This window comes from Anoplolepis gracilipes, chromosome 12 (genome assembly GCF_047496725.1).
Source record: "Anoplolepis gracilipes chromosome 12, ASM4749672v1, whole genome shotgun sequence".
In the NCBI taxonomy this organism is placed as follows: Eukaryota; Metazoa; Arthropoda; class Insecta; order Hymenoptera; family Formicidae; genus Anoplolepis; species Anoplolepis gracilipes.
In genome coordinates, this window is record NC_132981.1 from 8,629,172 (window position 1) to 8,655,122 (window position 25,951).

Below are 25,951 nucleotides of genomic sequence, written 5' to 3' on the forward strand. Positions count from 1 at the left end.
AAAACACATGTAAAAGATAGATATATTTTGCCTAAATTATTTCATTAAGAAATAAATTTATCATATATTAAAATATTTTTTAAAATATAATATTAATTAAAATTAAATAATTATTTAAAATATAATATTAATTATCTTAATTAAAAACATATAAAATAATTATTTACCTGCATATAATCTAAATAGTACAACCCAGAAATTATATTCTTTTCTAAGTAATATCTTAAAGTTGATATATCCCAAGATATTTCTGTGATACTAATTTCGCGCGAAACGACTAAAAGCCCGAAGATTGAAGAACGCAAATGGCAATTTAATTAGCTGTGGCAGTACAGGAAAGGAGTCGGCGCAAGGGAAAATTCCTTTTTTATGAGCTTAAGGAAGGAGCAGCCGCGCATCTGCCGCCTTCGAGCCCATGCATCAACAGAGCGAAATCATGATTTCTTCATTAGAACGTCGTTGGTAGCATCGGAGCGGATAGTGATAGATATTTCATGAAGAATAGGGTAAACAGATGCGGTACGAATACCGAGAGGACAGGGAAAAAAGAGTGAGCAGACACAGCTGACGTTATCTTTTTATCTACCTCACGCGAGGAAACGTTATAAAATTTTTACTTAAACTAATTTGCAAACTGAGAATTATTTCGACACAAAATACGGAGCAGCGTTAACAAATCAGCGCGAAATTTAACGCAAAGAAAAATACGTTACGTATTTTTAAAATACGTAACGTAATTACGTATTTTTAAAATACGTAACGTAAGGAAATTAAACTAACTAAATTACATAAGTACAACAATTGTACAATTTACTTTTTTTAATATTTGTTAAAATTAAAGCGGTGCCTAATAATACTCCCAGTCCACACACTATTTACAATTATCTCAACAATTCACGGAATGTTGGCGATCATTGTTTACTATTGATTGAGTCACAAATTGATTTAATCAGTTTCGATTTCACTTATTTAATTTTATAGTAATAAATCTTTTAAATATATTTTTTACAAGATGCAAAAATTCTGTACTTTGTTAAAATATAAAATTTAATATGTCAGTATTAAATATAATATGCAGGTTAATTATCATGTTAAATATCATATTATAAAATATGTAAAAAAATGTAGGATGTATGAAAAAAATACATCCTACACTTGCTTCATATTTTTAAAATAATTTTGTCATATTAATTATAAATGTTTTTTGCGATAATGTGTCTATGAGATTTATTATTGTCCATGTCAACGCATATGGACTAAATATGAAATCTAATTATAATCATAATTACAGACTCACCAATCGTTGTCTTACTGTTTTTTTTTGCCGTCATTTAATCGATTCGTCTTTCTAAAATTTCAATAATCAGTGATCCATTGCACGTACTCGAATCAGTCGATTGGATATAATTCACGATATTTAAATTCAACGATTATGCGACTTTTTTTCGAAAAAACTTTCCATATACATTTATTTATTGATTCGAATATTAACCACTATAAAAATCAAATTATACTTTTTCCGATTTATTTTACGCGTAATATATATTTTCAATCAGATATATATGTATTACCGGCGATACTCATCACTCGTCTAATCACAATAATAATCGCGTGATACTTCTCATTCGACACTCCTGACATTTGTATACGACAATCCAGTATATTATATTATTCACTATCACTTGTCGCATTGAAATGTGGTACAATTTTGTCTCATATTTTCTCTCAAATCCATCTATGCATGATGACTGTTATTCAACAACTAACCGAGATACGCAATTGTATCATAAGCTTATACGCCCTACTCGTCAACAAGGTTTTGTTTTCATTTAACTGTTTATATACGTATGTACATAGGCTGAGTTCCCATATTCACTGCCAGTACTGAAAATCTATAGTGTACGTGACGTAAATTATAGACTTTCAGTATTGGCAGTGAATGTCGGAAACGCAGCCATAGTTTTCGTATTACTGTGTAACGACGTATATCGCGAATATGAAAAACATGTTTATACTTTATGTATCCCGGCGTAGAGATAATTCCGAAATACAGTTACATTATTTTCTACCAAAAGCAAATGAGCGTGGATAATGTTGAATAAAATATCAGACATTCGCGTAATATTTCCCTTCCCCTAACATGATAGTAATTAGTAATTACATTACTGATCAATCGATGAAGCATAATAATCGAGTCGAATATTAATATAACGTAAATGAAATATATCGAAAGTGAAATAATCCTTGATGGTTTATTTCGCAATAAAAATGTATATGCACGCCCTTGTGTATAAAAGTAAAATTAACTTCGAAAGTGTAATATTAAATCGCATATCATTAGAATTAACCCTTCGTTAAGCGCAATATCTAATAGATACAAATAGATATTATTTTAAGCCATATTACTACACACTGCGATTTTTTTTATCTATTGTAATATTTACGAATTTGTTCTTTACTGTTTTTGACATATTTTAATGCCTGATATATTAACATAATGTTAAGACAAAGTTGTTTTAAGAACCAAAGAAAAATAAAGGAAAAATATTGCGCCTAACGCCGGGTTAATAACCATAATTAAGGATATTTTTATGATTCTGTATAAGTTTCCTTCTTCTTTGTGGAATTTTAAAACAAATAGAAATCTTTTTATTAAAATATACTTTTTTCTCGAGCTTGGCAATTTCGCGAAACTTTATTCTTGAATATAATTTTTGCTGGGAGAAGAGGAAAGCTACCGATAATTGTTTCAAGAAATAATTGCTGCTGTCTCTTGAAGCTTTGTTCCGTGCATCCTGTGTAATCGCTCCATACAAATACCCGTCTACAGTTTAAATGTCGAGAGTAATATAAACTTGTAGCAAAGAAGAGGAGAGATTTTTCTAGAAGCAAATTAAGACTTTTAATATTAAGGTAAATAAATTATATTAATTTGCTCTCATTACAATACAAACAAGGTAATAACATTAAGAATTAAGCTCGGTGTTATTTTTAACGTTTTAAAAATCCTGAAATCAACTATCGTCGAGAGAAACAATATGCGCAATGTTTATCCCGCGCATTATTTTTTCAACACATCGATCACTTAACGAAAATTTAATCGGAACCCACGTGGGATTATATATTCATTAAACGACCACCATAGTAGACGCTCCCTGCGCTAATAATGATCGCAAAGCCACGAAAAGCTCTATACTGCGAGGGTGCGAAGGGGTCTCCACGGTAACCGCGGGCAGGTCGACCGACACAAATTTAATATCTGGTAGTTCATAATGACACCCCTGGAAAATGAGCCTCAGACCAACACGACCCCCGCGCGCGCGGTTTATTTCGCATACTCGTGTCTACGTACGCACACAAGCGTGAAACGCAAGCGCGAATTCCGTCAGGCGTGTGTTGCTGGGGCGGTTTATTGGGGGTTTACCAAAGGGAAACCGTGGAAGGGCGGCGTCGAAAGAGGAGCTTCAGAAGAGCTATGCAAAAGCGGCGTTTCCTGGCAAAGAAATCATCGCGTCAGTATTGCGCGCAATTAAAATCGAGATCGGAAGGAACCGCCTGGGGAATGCATTAATCACGCCGGTATTCACGCATCTCCGTCGATTTCCCTCCGACGAAATAACAAGCGGGTTCTGACTTTGTCGTTTTGCAAAGTGCCTCTCGAAATCTCGAATGAATGCGTCGAGGTCGAAACGCGAATGCATGCTGGGAGAGACGCGAAGTTTCACGGTTTATTACGAGCTAAAATTGCAATAGCATGGGGGAAGCTAGGAAAAAGGAGACCGGAGGGTTGAGCGTTGTCGTTTGTTTCCAAGACGCGACGCGAGCTTCAAAGAAGAGACTTCTCTCGCACAATCGCCACCGTAATGATTTCGGGCGCGATCGCCAAGATACCCAAAGCCACCCGCTGAGAGTAAATACTTCTCAGAGTTCTTTTTCTCGCCGTAATTTGTGCAAAATATCCCTTTACCCCTTTCAGATATCATTTTAGTAATTGTGTACATATATATATAAATTTACAAAATTATAAAATAGAATTTTGTTGCAAATCATATGTCGAGTAAAGTCAACTTTGGCGATCTGACTTATTTGTTTTAGACCTTTAAAAACTTAAATCTTTACTTAAATCTAGAAATAAACAGATTTGTACGTTGTAAAATTTTTATATACACTAAATTTTTTCAAAAAAATTTAGTCTTTTTTAAAACACTGAATTTTTTTGTAAATCATAGTTTTATAAAGATTAATTTTTTTTGTAAAGTCGAATTTTTACAAAAATAATTTATACGTTTAATGACACGCATATTTAAACTTCTCAAGTAAAAACATTAATTAACAAGTAATATTCTTAGCACTCTGAGAAAAATAATGTTTTTTATTTTAAAAAAATCACCACAATTAATTTCTTCGCTTAAAGAATAAATTTTTGTTCTTAATCCCAATTTAATCAATTCTGCTATATCAAGGTAATACTGATCAATGAATCAAGTTCTTTGAAGAAGATAATATTAACAGAAGATAAATATTTGCAATTTCGGAACGTTTGTGTCTGCGATCGCGATCAATAAATAACGTATGCACGTGAAATATCAACATCGGCGAGCGATTCGAAACGCTCATGTTATATATACGTCGATTAAACGATATGGCATAGATGCGTTTTTCAGGCCGGTCGGATGCGTAATTACTAAACGGCCGCGTGCGTTTCCGAAATGTGCGCGTTCGCATATTTGCACCACCCGGTCCGCCGGTTGCCATTAAAGAGAGAGTGCATCAGGCCGAACATAACGTTCGATTAGATTAGCTTTGTGTACAGGGAAACGGTATTCGCGGCTCGCATATTAGCGTAGGCACGCAGTCACAGGCACACACGATAATACGTCGGTCCGACGAGGCTTCAGCGAGGTATTTCCTTTCGAGCGAGGCCTGTCAGCGACCCCGTGAGTTAATCAACGAGATGCATTTAGAGAGAGAGAGAGAGAGAGAGAGAGACGCAAGTCGAAACGCTCCGGTCACAGACGGGATGTATAGGGTAGAGCGATGCAATATGTGCACGCATTTACGTCCGACCAGTGAAGCCCGAACCGAAGGACAAGGGCTTGGTGCAACTAGTTGCGTGAAACATGGTCAGGATCTGTGTTTACGTGGCGCATTGACATGAAACCGACAGAAATTACACCTCGGATCACGAGGCGTAATTTCTCTTTCTCTCTGAAAACCGTAACATAGCTTCTGCAGTTTCAAAAGTTTCCACATGTTGAATATAACGTTAGCGCAAACATTTTGCATCAAAGTTTTCGCGCGCCGCCTGAAACGTCTCGCTCAAGCGTATTTGGAAGAATTAATATTAATTATTAAATTAATAATAATTTTTGGATATTTTTAGATCGCGTAAAGTTATCTCCTGGAATTATTAAAATTTATTTATTTGTAATGTAACAATTTATAAAATATTACATCTTTCAGAGATTCATATGATTAAGGCAAGAGATTTAAGATTTTTGTTAATAGCATAAAATTCCCTCGTTTATTTGCACTTTGTATAAGCGAAAAGGAAATCTAAATCGTGAAATTCAATGACTCGAGCAAACTCCGAATGTCCGATCGCATCCCCGTCGAGCGATCGATGTACCAAATACACCGAAATTCACGATTCGATGGCGGCATCCCGCGATTCGCCCGTCATCGATGTTCGTCGCTTTTATGTACGAAAGCATTCGATTTTAATTGAGCGTCGAGACGGGAAAGCGCGCGCGCTTGGTACGCGCACGGAATTTTAGATTTCAGAAAAAATCAGGTTTCCGCGGATTGTCGGGTACGGTGATGCGGGGGGTAGGGGTGGGAGGGAGAGAGGGAGGGGGTATGTATATCCCGATAGAGTTTCGGGAGCGAAACGGGTCGCAATTGAAATTGAGTGGATGTACATATCTGTAGGAGGCCTACCGACCCGCGATCGACATCGAATAGCGACGTTGGTGTTTGGTTTTATTTTATTTTTGGTCCCTACAGCAACCCTTTCACCCTCTCCCCTCGTCCCCATATATCGATCCAGCGCTCGACTCCGCCTGTCTCGCCTTAATGAGACTGTTTTGTGCGATTCAATTAATTCCGCTAAGAGAAAGACAGGCAGATGTGGTGGAAAGGACGGAATGGCAGACTGATACGATTGGTAGCCTCGAGGTACAGCAGAAGGGATCATTTCGCTGGAATATTTTCCTCGTGTATCATAGAATTAATTAATATCTGTTATACCGATACCCGCAACCGTTCGACTTCCGTCAGGATCGCTGATACAATCCGAATTGTACACGACGCGATAGCGTATCGGAGATTCTATAACGCAAAGGACCACACACGAATCAGATATCATTGAGCATCGGTCCGATAAAAATAAAGCAGGTAGAAAGAAGCTTTTCAATCACTTTTCAGAATATATTTTAGCGAGATATTTTATTATATGCAATACAGAATTTTGCAGTAAATGTAGATTTTTTTTTCACAAAAATAACGAGATATCAATAATCTTTGAAAGATAAGCGATTGAAAATTAAAGAACTTTTCTCATACTTACACAAGAAACTCTTTCTAGCTAATAGAATAATAAATATTTTGCTCTTTTATTTTAACAAAACTTTTTCATTAGAAAAGGTGGTAAAAATTTTAAAAATTAAACTTAAATAAAAAAACTCATAAACAAAATAAAAAAAAGAATTTTTAATCTAAGGAAAAGATAAACCTCGTATTACAACGAATATAATACGTGTATAAATCTTCTTTCTTTCTCTCTCTTTCCCTGCATGTAAAAACTGTGTATATGATACGATTTTACGCGTTGTCTTATAATGACTACGGGGAGATTTACAACGCGAATCGAATTCTATTTCATATCCCATAGATTGAAATCAAACGATGCGCGATATGAATTACCCCGACAATCGTAGCATTAAATCACATGACGGCATAAAAACCTTTCACCTGTTCCGTCCGATGATATTTGAATTGAGCGACCGGATATTAATTATAACTACATGAAAGCGAGTATTGCGATGAAAGCGCACTCGCTTTTCCAACAAGGGCTTCAGATTAATTTCAGTTTACTGCGCTTAATTCCTCCATGACTACAAACCGACAATTATGAGGCAAGTATCGATCAACTCATTCTGGAAATTTAACTTGCATCACTGTAACATTCACTATTACCAATTTCGTTATATATATATATATATATATATATATATATATATATATATATATATATTACGATATTATTTTATTATCATCAAATTTATTAAACTTCAATTTTTAATCTAGAACTCATCAAACTTTCTCCATGCACGTTATTAACGCTTCTTTGTTCTCATTTTATATAATTAAAAATAAAAAAATATAATCAATTATTCGCACAAGTATTTTACATATGTATAATCATACATATGTAAAATACTAAATAAAAATTATATCAATAATTTGATAAAAAAAAAATAAGCAAATCCATAAATAACTTTTTGTGAAATTATTCTCGAAATATGTAAAACAATATCTTAAATTGTGATTTCAACACGTGTGCACTTTGACGCAGCTATTATTTCGTTGGAAGATTAATAATCACAGAATAATATATCAATCCGCGAAAGCAAGCGCATCCTATTGGCTATGATATAGGCGAGGCTTTCAGTGAAAGCACCTGCATACCTTTCATGCGTAACGAAGAGGGCCCACTTACCTGGCAGTCATCAGACAAGATTCACTAATTGGGATTAATTCACGCTAATTAATTAAATCACGGAATAGCCGCCCGTCATGCACGCCCGTTGTGCTCATCCCATGCAATTTCGGACATATCCATCTCTGGATATTCTGCACATACATACATATGTAACGAACCATGTACTGTGACTTATGCGAAATCCGTATAAATACAATACATTTGGTATAAATATATAAATTCATTGAGCAACCCAAATTTCTGTCTAACAACATTTCCACAGATTGAAAATCTAATATTTCTCAGGGAATTAAAAATTATCAATGATTATAAGATTCAAAAGATGCTATACATATTTTACGTCACCTATCGCGCATACAAAAATAATTGCGAATATAAAAAAAATTTTATCCAATTCGAAATCAAATCTGGAATCTATCAAACTTTAAGCTCCACTATTTAAGCGTAAATCTCCCCAAAAAAATTACACAGTGAAAATAAAAACATGTTGATTAATCCTGACAAATGGCTCGTTAGAAGTATCATTCGCAATTTAGAGAAAGTTGCCGCGAAAAAAAAAATATACGCATTTTCGCCGCTCGTATTTGCTATCTGCCGAGTCACATTCAAAGGCACGTCCGATGAATTGCAATTGAAATGATACTACTCTGTTTTAGAGAACGGTATATTGCATAGCGTCGCATCGAATATTGCACCAGACGAAAATGCATTCCGATATTACTGAAGCCTCCGCGCTTTTGATCGTACGATACCCTCGTCAAATGGTTTATTACAGTAATGTAAACGTGCAATAGCTGCGAAATATTTCTATCCTTTTATCTCTCGACCTCTTTGCAATTCTCTTTGTTATTATCGTCATATCATCGCACTTTCCTAATCCTGTAAATACCGTCGACATTATAATAACGTGCTTTACAACTATAAATAATGACATAATAAATTTTGGTTTAAAAAAAGTAAAATTATTCATTATAATACCTTTACATTAAATATATACATATAAAATATATTTATGAACAGCTCTTTTTAAAACAAATGTATATATTCTTTCGCAGTTTAAGATAAGAAAAAAAAAATTCCATACGTGTATATATGTAATCTATTATTCTGAGAACGAAACTTTATCGGATAACATCGACTGCTTCGTATATCGTTCTAAGAACACGATGATCTTATTTGTTATGGATAACGTGATATCGCGTATCATTGATTACAAGGAGTGCACTGATGAGGAAAAAAGCGTATTTATATGTGCACAACGATGGACGAAAGAGAGTTGCGATAATTAAATCTGTCGTTTTAGAAGAGAGCACTCTCATGTGAACAAAACGCGAGCAAAAGGGACGTCACATTCGACGAAGGCCCGGTGGAAATAACGCGGCGAAATGACTCGCAGATGTTAACTCGCGTGCTCGAAGCAAGGCATTTTCCGTCCGCCGTCGACTTTGCACGCTGAAAACTGTCCGCTCAAATGTGCACTTTGCCGCAATCTCGAAATGTACATAGTGTGTGCGGCGTAATATTAGATTATAGCACGTCAGCAAGATTCATAGTCGCCTCCGCATTTACGTTCACTGATTCTCGCACAGATCGTTGCGAAAACGCGTATGCTTTCTATACTTGATTACTCTTTGTTGTTCATTTAAATACAATCCAACTCCCATTCGATTCGAAATAATCTATTCACCTTTGAAGTACAGAACAATATCGTAAACTATAAAGATAATGTTTTGATACATTCGTTTTAAAAAGAGAAACATTTATAGGCGCACAGCATGTTAAGAATACGAGAAATAAAACAAAATCTTTGCACACCGTATTTTATAATATTTATGCTAAATATTATATATAAAAATAGTTTATATAAAAATATATGTATATCTAAAAGCACAAAAAAATTGATCATCAAGTTTATACAATCTGTCATTTAAAAAATTCTTCTTTTAATTTAACATAAATTTGTAAAAAAAAAAAATTTATATATATATTTGAACGCAAAAATTATAATAATCGTTTCTGATTTGAATAGGGCTTCATTAGGATGGCAGCACCGACCGACTCTCAGACCACTGTGTGAAGCGAGAGAGGCGACGTTTTCGCGGCAATCTAAATTTAAGCCACAGATTTATACGCCCTCAGTCGCCGGGCATTGACTTTGTTCCGACGGATCGACTTTCAACCCCCTTCTCCTACTCTGCCTCCGCATCCACCCTTTCTCCCTTTTTCTCCCTTTAGTCTCCTTTTCGCGTCGTACTCGCGACTCTCTGACTTACGACTGTATTCCCTTTCTTCGCTTATTCCCGTTGCTGTTTATTACTGCCACGCGATATTCGCGATGCAATGTCCTCACAAATATAGAATGAGCGGCCATGTCGGTCGGCCTTCGCTAAGGACGTCTCGAAAGCTACCAGACCCCCCCAAATTCATCAGGTCGGACGACAGAACTAAAGGACCCTCCGGCAAGGGCCAAGAGACTATCTGCAATGGAACTTTGGAGAAGGAACGTAACACGAAATCCCTCGCGAGAGTCCACTCCGACGGAGTAGCCAGAGCAATTTGTTCCCGACGAAACAGAGTAATCTAACGTTTCGACCGCGATAAAATCTGAAAAAGCTTCGTCCCGGGTCTTTTTATCTTACCCCGCACTCTCATGCAGCGCTCTTCTATTCAAGCCTTGGTTTTCGTCCCACATTGAATTTTGAAGCGAATTCTAAGAGTGTATCTTTAATTGCGATTTTCTGATAAACATAGAATTGAAAAAAATCCTCTTTTCAACTTAAGCTTTATTGAATAAATTTATTTAGTAATAAACAAGAATCAATCTTTAATTAATACGGATAATATTCGTGTTTCATCGTATATATTTAAAAAATAAATTGAACAATTTAATAAGAATTTAAAAAGAAATTTTAATGTCTTGAAAAATATGTATTTATACATACTTAAAAAATGATAAATATTCCATAATTAAATTTTAAATTGCATGAGCACTTTTTCAATACGTATTCCTCTGTTTAACTGGAAAAAAGGATTAGCACGACCTCGTATATTCAAATATTTTTTTTCGTACGTAAAGACTGTCGCGATCGCGATTCATTTATATGACCCATTTGTTACCTTCGGTAAAAGAAAAACACTGTTCTTCACACGAATAAAAGAGAAAAAGAGAGAGAGAGACAGAGAGAGAGAGAGAGAGAGAGAGGAATAAAGGTATTATGGCACAAAACCCATGAATAAATTTCGACTTTTTATACTACGTAAGTGTGACAATTGATACGAATTATCACTTGTACATTATAAATAGACATCAACAGATTTTAATTAGTGGTAAAAATGATTACATAAACTATCGCAAAGAACAAAAAAGTAAAGAAAGTAGTTTCTGTATGAATACACGCTATATATTACAAAATTAATGTAATAAAAAGGGGGGAGAAAGAGAGAAAGAGCGAATAATTTTTTTAAGTTGTTCGAATTCAAACCAATAAATTTACCTCAAAGATAATACTGATACAACTAAATTGCCAAACTTTCTTTTCCTATTTCTCTTTCGTTTCTTTTAAAATTTTAAGAACTCGACACATGAAACGGATATTTTTCTTGATATCCTAGAAAACTGATGTCGTCGACCGTAAAAGAAACATCGAAGCGAGAGTTTCAACTTCATCGAATGAGAACAATAGTTCTACACCGTGCACTATGACGACGTACGATTTACCGATGTGAACCTGGCGCCCGACTTTATGAAAAAAAAAAATTAATAATATAGTCCGTTTGTACGTCGTTTGTACCTGTTTGTACCACACTTTTTTTCGTTTGTACCTCAACCGGTTCGAAAATAAAAAATAATCAAAAAATGGCCAGCGCTCGACTTTAAGATATTTTAATTTCATTAATGCCATTCGATAGAGAATCGTTTGTACCTGTTTGTACCTCTTTTCAAATCGTTTGTACCTCAACCGGTTCGGAAATACGGCCATTTTTAGTTTTAGAGTAACGCTATACCGGTATTTCCGCTATTTTTTTAGATATCGCGAAACGGCCAACGGGGTTCGATAGAGAATCGTTTGTACCTGTTTGTACCTTTTTTCAAATCGTTTGTACCTCAACCGGTTCGGAAATACGGCCATTTTTAGTTTTAGAGTAACGCTATACCGGTATTTCCGCTATTTTTTTAGATATCGCGAAACGGCCAACGGGGTTCGAAAGAGAATCGTTTGTACCTGTTTGTACCTTTTTTCAAATCGTTTGTACCTCAACCGGTTCGGAAATACAGCGATTTTCGTGTTTTGAAATTAACGCTAAACTCGAATTTCCGCTATTTTTTTAGATATCGCGAAACGGTCAACGGGGTTCGATAGAGAATCGTTTGTACCTGTTTGTACCTTTTTTCAAATCGTTTGTACCTCAACCGGTTCGGAAATACGGCCATTTTTAGTTTTAGAGTAACGCTATACCGGTATTTCCGCTATTTTTTTAGATATCGCGAAACGGCCAACGGGGTTCATTTCTTTATAATAAAGATATATAATTTATAATGAATTATAAATGTAATTATATATATATATAAAATAACGTTAACTCTAAAACTAAAAATAGTGGTATTTCCGAACCGGTTGAGGTACAAACGATTTGAAAAAAGGTACAAACAGGTACAAACGATTCTCTATCGAACCCCGTTGGCCGTTTCGCGATATCTAAAAAAATAGCGGAAATACGAGTTTAGCGTTAATTTCAAAACTCTAAAATCGCTGTATTTCCGAACCGGTTGAGGTACAAACGAAATGAAAAGAGGTACAAACAGGTACAAACGATTCTCTTTCGAACCCCGTTGGCCGTTTTGCAATATCTAAAAAAATAGCGGAAATACGAGTTTAGCGTTAATTTCAAAACTCGAAAATCGCTGTATTTTCGAACCGGTTGAGGTACAAACGATTTGAAAAGAGGTACAAACAGGTACAAACGATTCTCTATCGAACCCCGTTGGCCGTTTCGCGATATCTAAAAAAATAGCGGAAATACGAGTTTAGCGTTAATTTCAAAACTCGAAAATCGCTGTATTTCCGAACCGGTTGAGGTACAAACGAAATGAAAAGAGGTACAAACAGGTACAAACGATTCTCTTTCGAACCCCGTTGGCCGTTTCGCGATATCTAAAAAAATAGCGGAAATACCGGTATAGCGTTACTCTAAAACTAAAAATGGCCGTATTTCCGAACCGGTTGAGGTACAAACGATTTGAAAAAAGGTACAAACAGGTACAAACGATTCTCTATCGAACCCCGTTGGCCGTTTCGCGATATCTAAAAAAATAGCGGAAATACGAGTTTAGCGTTAATTTCAAAACTCGAAAATCGCTGTATTTCCGAACCGGTTGAGGTACAAACGATTTGAAAAGAGGTACAAACAGGTACAAACGATTCTCTATCGAACCCCGTTGGCCGTTTCGCGATATCTAAAAAAATAGCGGAAATACGAGTTTAGCGTTAATTTCAAAACTCGAAAATCGCTGTATTTCCGAACCGGTTGAGGTACAAACGAAATGAAAAGAGGTACAAACAGGTACAAACGATTCTCTTTCGAACCCCGTTGGCCGTTTCGCGATATCTAAAAAAATAGCGGAAATACCGGTATAGCGTTACTCTAAAACTAAAAATGGCCGTATTTCCGAACCGGTTGAGGTACAAACGATTTGAAAAAAGGTACAAACAGGTACAAACGATTCTCTATCGAACCCCGTTGGCCGTTTCGCGATATCTAAAAAAATAGCGGAAATACGAGTTTAGCGTTAATTTCAAAACTCGAAAATCGCTGTATTTCCGAACCGGTTGAGGTACAAACGAAATGAAAAGAGGTACAAACAGGTACAAACGATTCTCTTTCGAACCCCGTTGGCCGTTTCGCGATATCTAAAAAAATAGCGGAAATACCGGTATAGCGTTACTCTAAAACTAAAAATGGCCGTATTTCCGAACCGGTTGAGGTACAAACGATTTGAAAAAAGGTACAAACAGGTACAAACAATTCTCTATCGAACCCCGTTGGCCGTTTCGCGATATCTAAAAAAATAGCGGAAATATCGGTATAGCGTTACTCTAAAACTAAAAATGGTCGTATTTCCGAACCGGTTGAGGTACAAACGATTTGAAAAAAGGTACAAACAGGTACAAACGATTCTCTATCAAACCCCGTTGGCCGTTTCGCGATATCTAAAAAAAATAGCGGAAATACCGGTATAGCGTTACTCTAAAACTAAAAATGGCCGTATTTCCGAACCGGTTGAGGTACAAACGATTTGAAAAAAGGTACAAACAGGTACAAACGATTCTCTATCGAACCCCGTTGGCCGTTTCGCGATATCTAAAAAAATAGCGGAAATACCGGTATAGCGTTACTCTAAAACTAAAAATGGCCGTATTTCCGAACCGGTTGAGGTACAAACGATTTGAAAAAAGGTACAAACAGGTACAAACAATTCTCTATCGAACCCCGTTGGCCGTTTCGCGATATCTAAAAAAATAGCGGAAATATCGGTATAACGTTACTCTAAAACTAAAAATGGTCGTATTTCCGAACCGGTTGAGGTACAAACGATTTGAAAAGAGGTACAAACAGGTACAAACGATTCTCTATCGAATGGCATTATTGAAATTAAAATATCTTAAAGTCGAGCGCTGGCCATTTTTTGATTATTTTTTATTTCCGAACCGGTTGAGGTACAAACAAAAAAAAGTGTGGTACAAACAGGTACAAACGACGTACAAACGAACTATATTATTAATTTTTTTTTTTCATAAAGTCGGGCGCCAGGTTCACATCGGTGTACGATTTCCTTCGAATTGGTGATAAACTGCACCGATATTTTAGCGACGATACTTCGAATTTATTTCCTACATAAAGTACGGTTCTTTGTGTGATCATTCCTATTGTGCGCGATACGAGCAGCATGACCGAGAGAAATGGAAGGAACTTCTTCTAAAGATTTCGCCAAATTTATGACTCGACATAATGACCCAGACTAAATTTTAGCCCCCCAAAGACTCGAACCATTCGCTGGCGATTCAACTAAAATGGCAACTACATTTATACACTCACATTATAAGCCGGACCTATATCTTTACGTTAGTTTCTTAGAAAAAAAATTTACGAGCGATTGATCAACTAATTATTAACTTGTAAAAACAAAAAATTTCTATATTTCTGCTTTCAGTAATTTAAATAATATTCTATTTTTTAAACTCATAATAACAATATTTTAATTAATCTTAGCAGTTAAATACTTAAGAGATTGTTTTGTTTAAATATATATATTAAAATACTTATATATATATATATATATATATATATACACATATATATACACATATTACTTTAATTATTATGTTTTTTTATTAGCAAACGCGCGATAAGAAAATTAATCTTCTTAACACTAAAAAAATATTAAAAGAAATTCATATCTACAAATGATTAATAGTTAACAATTGAACAATAAATGTATGTATGTATACATATATGTATATAGCGAAATGATAATATATTGAAAATAATGTATGCACATATACGCAAAACATGCCATAATCGCCGATCGACCTTTGCTCAGAATTAAAATATAATTCAAATTTTCATCACAACTAAGAATCCATACATATTAATAGTTTAATTAAAATCGATTCGCGCTTACGCATGAACGGTTTAAACGGCGCGATAAACCATTCGTTTTCTTTTGTCCGTAAATTTCGATACCGTCTCGATGGAAATACGTATTGATGAATATGTAGCAGTCGAGAAACTAGAGAAAGGAAACAAGGAGAAAACAAAGAGATGCGATAAATATTTATTTTCCTTACTATCTTTTTTCCGAAATATGTGTAATAAATCATGAAAAATATTTTTTCTGACAACGAAAAATTTTGTACAGCATTAGATATCGCGCGTTTATCACTATAACATTTTTTCAATGTTTATAATTATCTTTTATCATATATACTTACATATATTTTAGCAGATAAATTTTCTTCATTCAATGAAAAATAGAAAAAGAAAAAGAAAAATGCAATTTAATGTTATATTCCATAGAGAGAGATTTCTGTTACTTCTTTATCCATTTAAAATTGATAACAATTCGATAAAAATATATGTTTTTATAATATTATTTTTTTATAGAACAAAATTTTTATAACAATTAAATATTTTTGTTTAAAATTAAATTTCTGTAAAATATATATTAAAAAGTTTTTGCAGTTAAAGAAGAAGATGAACAATAATATATTTCGAAAAATATTAGCGCTAATATTAGAAATATAACTCAATATTTAAGATAATTTAGTATTTGTATTGTTTTAATATAACGGAAACAAGAGCAGATAACATGGAGTCAAGTTATCTGCAAAAATCAAGAGATAAAAGAAAACAAGCACGAAAGAATTACGCGAATTTCGATTTATAAATCATATCTATGAATATCAGCGATATACAATCAAGATTTACTGATCATCGACGCTGTTAATCATGGCGCAAGTTTAATATGCGGTGAAAAACAGCTACGTAAATTAATCATCTGTTCACGAATAAACATGCACACCGTTACTAACCTCCCAGAAGTGTGTAAACGCTTCTCCACGGTACTCGATACAACGCGGAGATTACCTCGTGGATGTCGCCTACCCACTATTTACGATCGCAAGAACTATAAAGCCACGCGAATCGTTACACGCTCCTTTTGCGAACGACTTGTCTCGCTTTTGCCGTGTCGTCGCTTCTAACGCGTGAGTATTTCTTCTTTGTATTCACTAAAGTAAGATTGAGAAATATATTGTTGATCAAGAATTCCTTACATATTATCACTATAATATTTAATAGCGTGAATTAATAATTTGCAAAAATGTATTTATTTAAATATTAGTAATGCAATATTGTCGTGCGTCCTTTTGTCTAAATCTTCTTCTAAGTAAACTAATGAATAAATGGTTCCAAAAGATTAGTGAATTGTAATATAAATAAAAATTAATGTATTATATTATATTTCTATTCAAGTATTATTTCACGAATTTAACTGCTTGTAAAAACGAATACATTTTACGACAATCTTACAAAAGGGAATTTTTTGATCTGCTACTATAGATAGAATTTTATAAACCCTAAATATAACATTCGAATCACGTTTCAATGTTACGTGCTCCCTTGTATCCTCAAGTCTCATATCTTCAAATCTATCAAAGGCAAAAGATAAGGTTCCAATGCTCACTCGAAATACTATAATACGTAAGTTGAATATCGAAATATATTATTGTTCATTTTCTTCTTTAACTGCAAATACTTTTTAACATATATTTTACAGAAATTTAATTTTAAACAAAAATATTTAATTGTTATAAAAATTTTGTTCTATAAAAAAATATTTTCAATAAATCTATCTTATTTTTATTTTTCTTGGAAATATATTTTATTGTTATCTATATATCGTTCTATTCTGTATACCAAATGAATATTGACAGCAACGTAAATAAAATAAATTAGCACATTTATTCACGCTGAAGAAGGTTGAAGTAAATTGTGGATAAAAGTAATGGGATGAGTCAACTGCTAATTACCGACAGCAACATATTAGCACAAAGCTTTCGTAAAATTCGTGACTAAAGAAAAACGAGTGACAAAAAAAAAAAAAACGGAGGAAAGACTAGCGAGTTTTTTATCTTTCCAATACGTTTCATCGGAATCATAATCGTGTTATTTTATTGTATCGACATGCACCTCGCACCGTTCCCTTTAAGCTCTAAATAACGTCCGATGGAGTCCTTAAAAGCGGGATGCGCCGCCGCGCATAATATCCGTTATTTACAAGCCAATAAAATCGCGCCTCTCGAAACTCGAACGCATAAATAAGTGGCGAGGAAAAAAGAGAACGCGGCCCCTCACTGCGATCACAACGATAATTTATAAATTTAGCGCGTTAATGTCAAAAGAATTTGTGTGGACAATTGTCCCCTTCTCTGTGTGTACACATATATAAATACGCCCTAAATCGTAACTAATGATAAGTACAATCCAATCTGAATATAAAAGCGCATCTATGATAAATGAAACTAGAAAATTTAATAGATAGTCTCTTTAGAAAATTTAATAGATATAATATATATTATATAAATATGGTTCTAATATCACAAATATACTCAGTCATCCGTGCACTAATTTCATTAAACGTATCGCGCGTTATTATAACATATATGCGATATGATAAATAAAATTTATTTATTAAATATAGATCTATTACTTTCCTATTTAAACTTTTAATAAATATTATTAGCATAAATTAGCATAATAAGAAATTCTGTTTTAACATTAGAAATTAATGTTGAACATAATGATATTCTATAAAAGAATGGTATTAATTACTCTCTATTATTCAAAGACATGAATTAACATTGTATTAATATACTTTCGAAATTTGAATATTTTCGGAAATGTTAATAATTGCAATTTTTTATATCCTATTTAAAATGATACATTCTAAAAAATATTATGAAAAAACAATTATATTATATTTTTATATAAAATATCAAAGAATAATAGATTTGCGATAAAAATTTGCAAGTCAATTTCCAAATGCGTTTTGAAAAAATACGTGTTTACCAGCCCTCGTTTAATTTGGACATGCAAATTTTCTGCATTCGGCCTTAAATCTATTAGCCTTAGGGTAGAAAAAATAAGGAAAGGAAAACTGGTCCAAACTCTTGTCGACATCGCAGAATTCGCCTCTTACAGGCTCAACCATCCGTAAATGAAAAGCATTACATGACCAAAGTAAGTGTCAAGAAAGACGGTAATAGTACATTAAACGGTAATTAAAAGTGAGCCTATTACCTGGACTAACGGAGCGTGAAATACTTGAAATCATTTATGAAATTACTTTGTCTGTGAATGTTAAACGTGTGCTGTTACGTACATACGGGGATTTACGCAGTTCAAATATAATCGAGAACTCGACATTTTATTACCAAGCACAATTATCTCATCGAGATAAATGATTGCCTCTTCCAGTTGAAAAACTTTACTTTGACCTTTTAACGGATAATTCAATGCTCATTCACATTCATAGATTTTAGTAAAACAATCAAATGATTACAGTTCTCGAAATCCACCAATCAATAGTTAAAAATTAGCGTGAAATGATTTACGTGAAATAAAATTTATTGAACAAAAGATTAGAAATTCAAAATAACGATTTGTGTATGAAAAATAATATCGATAATACAGTACGTTCAAAATATAAATTAAAATTCAATTAAAAATGCAAAATACACACTGCACGTAAAATTATTTGAGTCTATTTAAAGTTAACATAATTTTTAACAATTAACAATTAATTTATATATATAGGTATATATTGTAAATACTAATTTATCATTATGATATAGCAGTATAGCATCACATCTATGTATTCACAGACAGACTCATAAGAATTATACTAAACATGTAAACATCATGACGTTTTAAAAATCGCTGTAGTAAAGTTCGATATTTTATGACGGTAAGTCTTTGCGGAGTTTGGGCGATTTGAGAAGCTCTCGAGAACTTAACTCGCACGAGCCAATGGACCTGTCACCACTTGTTGAATGTTTATGAAGAAGAACAGAAGTTGAAAGTACACTCTTGAATCGGCCAATCACAAATTTCGAGTGGAGAGATTAAACTTTTAATTTTTTATTACACCTTGAGAATTCTTTAAATTGATCAAACGAATGATAAGGCTGCGAAGCAGAACAACAATATTATTACGATAATTATTATAAGAGTTTTTATTATTATTTATTATAATATTGTAATAAACTACATTTATAAACTAAATTATAAAATTTTAAACGCTACTACTATAATAATAGGATTGTTTGAATAATTAAATAAAATTCCGTTAAAGTAACAAGACATTACTCAAGACATTATATCTGTAAATAAATAATATATACATTATAAAATGTATATTACAAATTTAAAGAAACCTGTAATATAATTTATAAAGCAAGAGTTTCAACTTCTGTTTCTTCAAAAATTTTACAAGTTTACAAATCTTGAAGAGCTAACAAGAGTATATGTAAATATAACACACGTTATGTAAATTAAATACACAAGTAATGACAGAAAAAAAGAATTTCCATTGAAAAATACATCTAGAGAATATTATAAAATCCTACAATTATTATACAATTTCTAAAATTTTTATGACATACTTTATTAGCTCTTCAAACGATAAAAGTGGTGTGCTTTATTTTCTCTTTGAACGCTAAGATGTCAAAGTGGAGATTTACCTTTTAAGATGTCTGCGAAGAGGAGAAGGAAGAACAGCGCGCATAATTGGCGGTGGCCCCTTCGTGCCATGTTGTCCCACGACGAAGCACAGGATACACAAAAGTCAATTGTGGACGCGCACGAATACGAGGAAACTGGAGAATCCCGCCGTAACGCACATATTCAAGACAACACAGTCAATGTACAAACTCGGAAACACGTTTCAATTGTGTATACACTTCGGACGAATGTCAACACTCATGTGTGTACGCGCACGTTTTTCTTGGATCGGAAACAAAGAACTATCACTTTCACTCAAATCTTCTCGACAATTCTCGTTCCTGTCTTTGTCACAATCGTAGAAATGTATCCAGTTCGCACGTCAAAGAGTGAGATATCACTGCGATATTACGTTATGCGTTAATGGTGTCCGCACTGATCACGTAACAAAATCGGCGCGAAACCGAGTCGTCCTTTCTCAATCGTTTAAACATTGTCCTCCGACTTATCTCGTGCAAGATACATGAGTGACGATTCCCACAACATGTCATAAATCGCGAATTAACTGATAATAAATGTTAACAATACCGGAAATCAAGTTACCGGTTATACAACGCGCGGGTTTTCTACAAACGTCTCGCCGCGATCAACCGCAACATTCACGATAATGATTCGAAGACGTTTGAGCACAACTGACTCAAATTTGACTCTTGGTGTTGTCTGATTTACGTACCGGCGTTTCTCACGTGAGTGTGAGAACACGCGTGTCACTATCACGCACGTCTTTACGCATACGGAACAACGTAACGCACTGATCGACGTGTCGCGCGACACTGCCGGCGCGCCGCTTGCTTCACACGATCTCATCCTCGCTCGGCGGCTCGACACTCGGGAGACGCTTGCGCGTGCGCAAGATGACGCGTGCGCGACGATTGAAGTTTCCACGCTGCGCCGGCTGCGCTCTCATTCTCCCCTCAGCGTTCGCGGCGCGTCAACGTCGCTTATCTTCGTCTCGCTCGCAACAAGTTGCAGTTCGTGCGCGTGACCGGAGGGAGAAGAGAGCGCGAATACGATGGACATATAACGGAGTACGATCGAAGAAGCGCACGGAGATGTGCCTTCGACGCGGTCAGCTGTAATGAAATTACAAATTAATAATCTAAAGGACGATGCGATCGGTAAAATGCGAAATAAAACAATTCTCGCAGTTTTTTTTTTTTTTTTTTTTTTTTGCGAACAAATACTAATATTAGAGTATGTAATATTATTTGTTAGATTTATTGATTGAAATATTCTAAAGTTAAATGATATATCTTAAAGCAAGCGCCGCGATTCTTTCACATTTTGTATTTGTATAGAAAACTTGAAATTAATGCAACTGTTATCTTGGCTTGACTGGACTATCGGAATAAGTGGTCGAGCCTTCGGAACTATAGCAAATACTATGCTGTGGATAAAATTCGTGATTACATAAATATCATATATTGAGAAATAGATCGTTATTTACTATGAAGACTTAAATTTCATTAATTTTTTATAGCTCTTGCAGTAATTAATAGCTTATAATGTATTCAAAATACATTTATTCATATTGAATATATATATGAATAAATGTAATTATAACCACTGACTTTGTAAGGCGTACGACCTCTAGACGTTCCCGATGGTGAAACAGAAGTTGATTTAGTGTATTTCTTTCGCCTGTTAATTAAAAATATCTTCAAATGAAATCGCATTCGTAATAGCATGATTAATTTAGTAGTATGTAATCTAGCTCTTAATATATTATGGTTAATCTAACAGTGCGATCACAGAACTATTTTATCTATAATATTATTAATATAGAAACATTATTTTAATGTAATAAAAAAAATACGCATGTACACTTACGGATAAATTCTTCCGTTATTACTGATGCTGTCTTTGCTGTTATAACTGATTGCGGCTAAGCAACGTTCTTCATCCATATGCTCTTGACATCCCCCTGGGCATCGTCCAAATCTATTTCTCCACCATTCTTTCAATTTTTCAAGCACACCCTTCCGTAATGACTTCGAAGAACACGTATCCGGTTGACAATAATCTGTATTCTCATACAGAACTGCGAATCTAAAAAGAAAAGAACACTAAACGTCATTATCAATTATTTAATCGTTTACAAAAAAATACTTTTTAACAAATGCTCAATATTTAATTAATAACTTTTTTTTATATCATAAAATTAATATATTATTGTTTCTAATATTGTACAATAATTTTATAAATCTTGGAAGAGTATAAAAGTTAATTAAAAAAAATTTATAAAAAGTTTATTTTACAGTATAATTATAGATTAGACTCATTATTATCGACTAATTAGATAAAAAAAGTAAGTAAGTAAAGCTAAGTAGTTTATTACCACTGTTGTGTTTATGATTTAATTAATTGTACTTAACAAAAGTTATTTCCATACAGATTTAAAATTAAAGAATTAAAAATCTCATGAAGAATTAAAATCGGTAAATAATTAATGAGATAAAAAATTAAAAATAAATCATAATAAATTGTTAATTATCGGTTACATTTTTCAAATATAATCGAAAAAATATAATAATCATAAGGAAACGTTTCAACTTACGGAGCAGTTTTCGATTCGCAAGGTGGGCACTCGGGTTGTTTGGTGAGAAATCTGTAGCACACCAAACTTAAACCCACCAGTAACCATATGACCAATGCAGATACTACTGCTATAATCACGATTTCCGTAGTACCAAATGTCAATATTTTGCCTGAATTCCATTGACATAAATTTAATTATTCTTTAATAGTTAGAAATTATTATTAAATATACTAAAGAGAGAAAGAGAGAGAGAGAGAGAGAGAGAAAATATTACTAAATAAACTAAATAAATTAAATAACTAAAAAATTAAATTAAATTAAATGATACAGAAGTAAAAACAAAAAAAAATTTTATCACGTGTTATATCAGAAACATCTTACTTTGTTCCTTTCCTTTGTAAAGCATGTTCTCATCCGTCTGACTCGCAAGTTTCGCATCTACTTTAGGCATAACTTGGTAAGTTCCGCTTGTTTTGCTCTTTATAATTCCGTTTTGTATATCTAAAATGAAACATCAAGTAAGAAATATATTCTATAACATTTTATGTTTAAGAAATGAAAAGCAGATATTTTTTTCTAATAGACTGCACATCTAATACTGATTCTAATACTGATTTTATCTTAATATTATAAAGTAATTTTAAATGTTTGTGATTATCTTTTCTCTATATGATTTTGTAATTATGAAATAAAATGTAAAACTTCTAAAGTCACACGTATGCAATAAGAAAATTATACGAAGCAAGGTCACGTTGACTCATGAAATGCATTAAAAAGTAAATGTGAGAATGTATTTATATTTTACTCTTTCTTTGAGATGCATGATCAAGTTGTATATAAATTGCAAACATGGTCAGAGAAACATTATGGAAGCTGTAGTTTCTTAGCTACGCAAACGCTTAAACGGAATAGTATATCGGTCTCATTAATTTTCAAATACGACAAATTGCAGCCAACGAGACCGTCATGAAATATTACCCGATTCCCGCAAGGTGGCCATTACTCTGAGAACACCCCCGAATGCCGGATACCACTTTTCGTCGTCCAGGTGTCGACGCACCTGGAATGAAAATGGTACTTTTATTTGCTCTCATTGTCAGTCTGGAATTAATCTCAAGCAACCGCGTCAACATTTATGAAATGGAAAATTCTTTGCGAAAGATTAAGAAATTATAAGCATCATATTTTTTTCTAGCATAAAAATTATGATATTTTTGGATATTTATATCATCATTATTTAAATTTTAATATTAATATTTTAATATTAATATTTAATTTTTTAAACATTTTATAATTTGTACTACATATGTACTACATTTGTACTACATATCATTAAAGAACGTGGCAATTCATACGGATTGTCGCAACCAGACATAAAAGTCTTTGTTGAATCTTTGCAATTGCGTTCTCGTGCTCGATCGTGATAAAATACATTTCACGCTGGCGATATAATATTTTACGAGAACGAAAGCTGATTTTTCCGAATACAACGATTGCAGACTGTCGATTTTGAAGGGCAGTGCAATGCTAGATAGAGAATTTGTATAAGAATCTGTAAGGTTTTCTAGTCGATAAAGCATTCTTACAAATTATTACTCAATAATTACCTATTAGGATCTACTTCATTGTCGAGGAATGGAAGTGGTATAATGGCTTCGCTCGTCGCAACTTCGTTATTATAACCTTGCCAAAATAAAAAAATCTTATATTAGTGTAATTCTCAATAAATGATTAGATCAGATGACAAAAATATTTTTAGTTTTCATTCTTATGTCGACCATATGTAGTACTGAAATAGTACACTAATAGTGTCGTTTAAGTTAAATTTGTTCTCTCACCATCGAGTGCACGTCTAGAATGTCCTCGCTTTACCATAGACCGTTTCTTTTTTCTAAATGTGAAGCTTTGGTCGTTGTCGAAAGCTGTTCATGTAAAAGAAAAAAAACGACAAATTATTAGAATCCTTTAATAATCATAAATGTTGAACATACGCATTGATTCTTTATCTCAAATCGAAATAAACTTGATACACAGCAGTTTACAAAAATCATATAGATATTTTTCTAAATAATGAAAACTTGCATTTCTCTTTTAAAAAAAGTTGACAAATGACATAAATTATTTGTTTCTTTATCGCTTATGCAATTAAATTAAAAATAATATATTCAATTTATGTCTATTTTTAGAAATTATTTTGGATCATGATGAATTAATCAAACTTACATGCCGAATACATAATAAGTCCGTTACAGGCAATCGATGTTTTTGGTGGTGTAATTACGATGGGAGGAATCCTGATATTTTCAATGTCTTGACTAGGCTTCAACCAACCAGCCCCGTTTGTCCGAAGAAAGATCTTCAGCTCATCGAAGAGCTCAAACAGCATCTTCGCGTTATGATACTTGATATTCCCTGCGTAATACGAGCGCCTAGTGATAGGCAAGACGTAAACCCGCAAGTAACCGCCTAGCGTATCTGCCAGAGCTTTCAACATAAGATGCTTCGTTTTGCCCATGGATAATCTCTGCACATTCTCGAGACATATGTGAAAATAATCCATAAGATGCGCTATGTATTGATCGTTTTGGGAATCGATGACTTTCACCTGACAAAAGAAAAATTTCACTCTCTAATGGGAAGAAGCATTCTATTTATTATCTCTTAATTATTTAAAAATTTTTTTATTTATGATATTAAAATATTTTCTTTAATTATTTTTGATAATAGAGAGTTTATGTATTAATTAAAGGAAATTCGTTTAAAAAATACTCTCATTGAATCTACCTGGGGCAAAATGTCTTGAAACATCCTTCGACTGTTAAGAATAGCAAATTCTTCACTGGTCCAGCACTGCTTTCCATAATCATCTTTTTCAAATAAAACGGTGCCAACATTGTCATCACGTTTTAAAAATTTAGCATCGATTACCCTGTCAAAAAATAAGGATAAAAATAAATACGTTTGAAGTTTAAATTTAAATTGTAAAATGTAATGCCATTATGTTCGTATACATTATCTTGACATAAATTTTAGATTGACTCAAATCTTAATTTCAAGAAAATTTATTTAGTATTTAATTTAAATTTGTTATTTATTTAATTATCAGTGATATTATAGCAAAATTAACAAATTAGCTATTAAGTAATATATATGTAAAGAAAATATTTTTAATAATTTTAATTCCTAATTATATGACATATATATATATATATATATATACATCTATGAAATGCAAGACCAACCTTTTATTGAAGATGCAACCTACAAGTATTAAAAGAAACAATAAAGAATAACATATACTCATACTCTAAAACAAGATTTCCAAATGTTCAACCGCGTAATTTTTT

At 33.3% G+C, this 25,951-nt stretch overlaps 2 protein-coding genes across 4 annotated transcripts in view; both read right to left on the reverse strand.

Moving 5' to 3' along the window:
* Ror (tyrosine-protein kinase transmembrane receptor Ror) overlaps nt 1-20,953 on the reverse strand; it is a 237,202-nt gene extending 216,249 nt beyond the window's left edge. Inside the window, exon 1 of one of the 3 annotated variants that reach the window (XM_072903493.1) lies at nt 20,026-20,953. In XM_072903493.1, the coding sequence (XP_072759594.1) occupies nt 20,026-20,095 (70 nt within the window). In that variant the 5' untranslated portion in view covers nt 20,096-20,953. Of the gene's footprint in view, nt 1-1,297; nt 2,026-20,025 lie in introns of those variants that run through there. The other 2 variants (XM_072903495.1, XM_072903494.1) reach the window with 2 other exon arrangements.
* Nucleotides 20,954-21,274: 321 nt separating this feature from the next.
* On the reverse strand, nt 21,275-25,598 carry LOC140671843 (uncharacterized; the record flags this gene model as incomplete). Its single annotated transcript, XM_072903510.1, has 11 exons — nt 21,275-21,452; nt 21,637-21,706; nt 21,896-22,114; nt 22,623-22,773; nt 22,986-23,105; nt 23,583-23,664; nt 23,960-24,131; nt 24,212-24,287; nt 24,443-24,526; nt 24,828-25,209; nt 25,389-25,598. Coding segments are annotated over 11 exons (1,632 nt in total), but the record flags the coding sequence as incomplete, so codon positions are not given.
* Between the last annotated feature and the right edge of the window lie 353 nt (nt 25,599-25,951).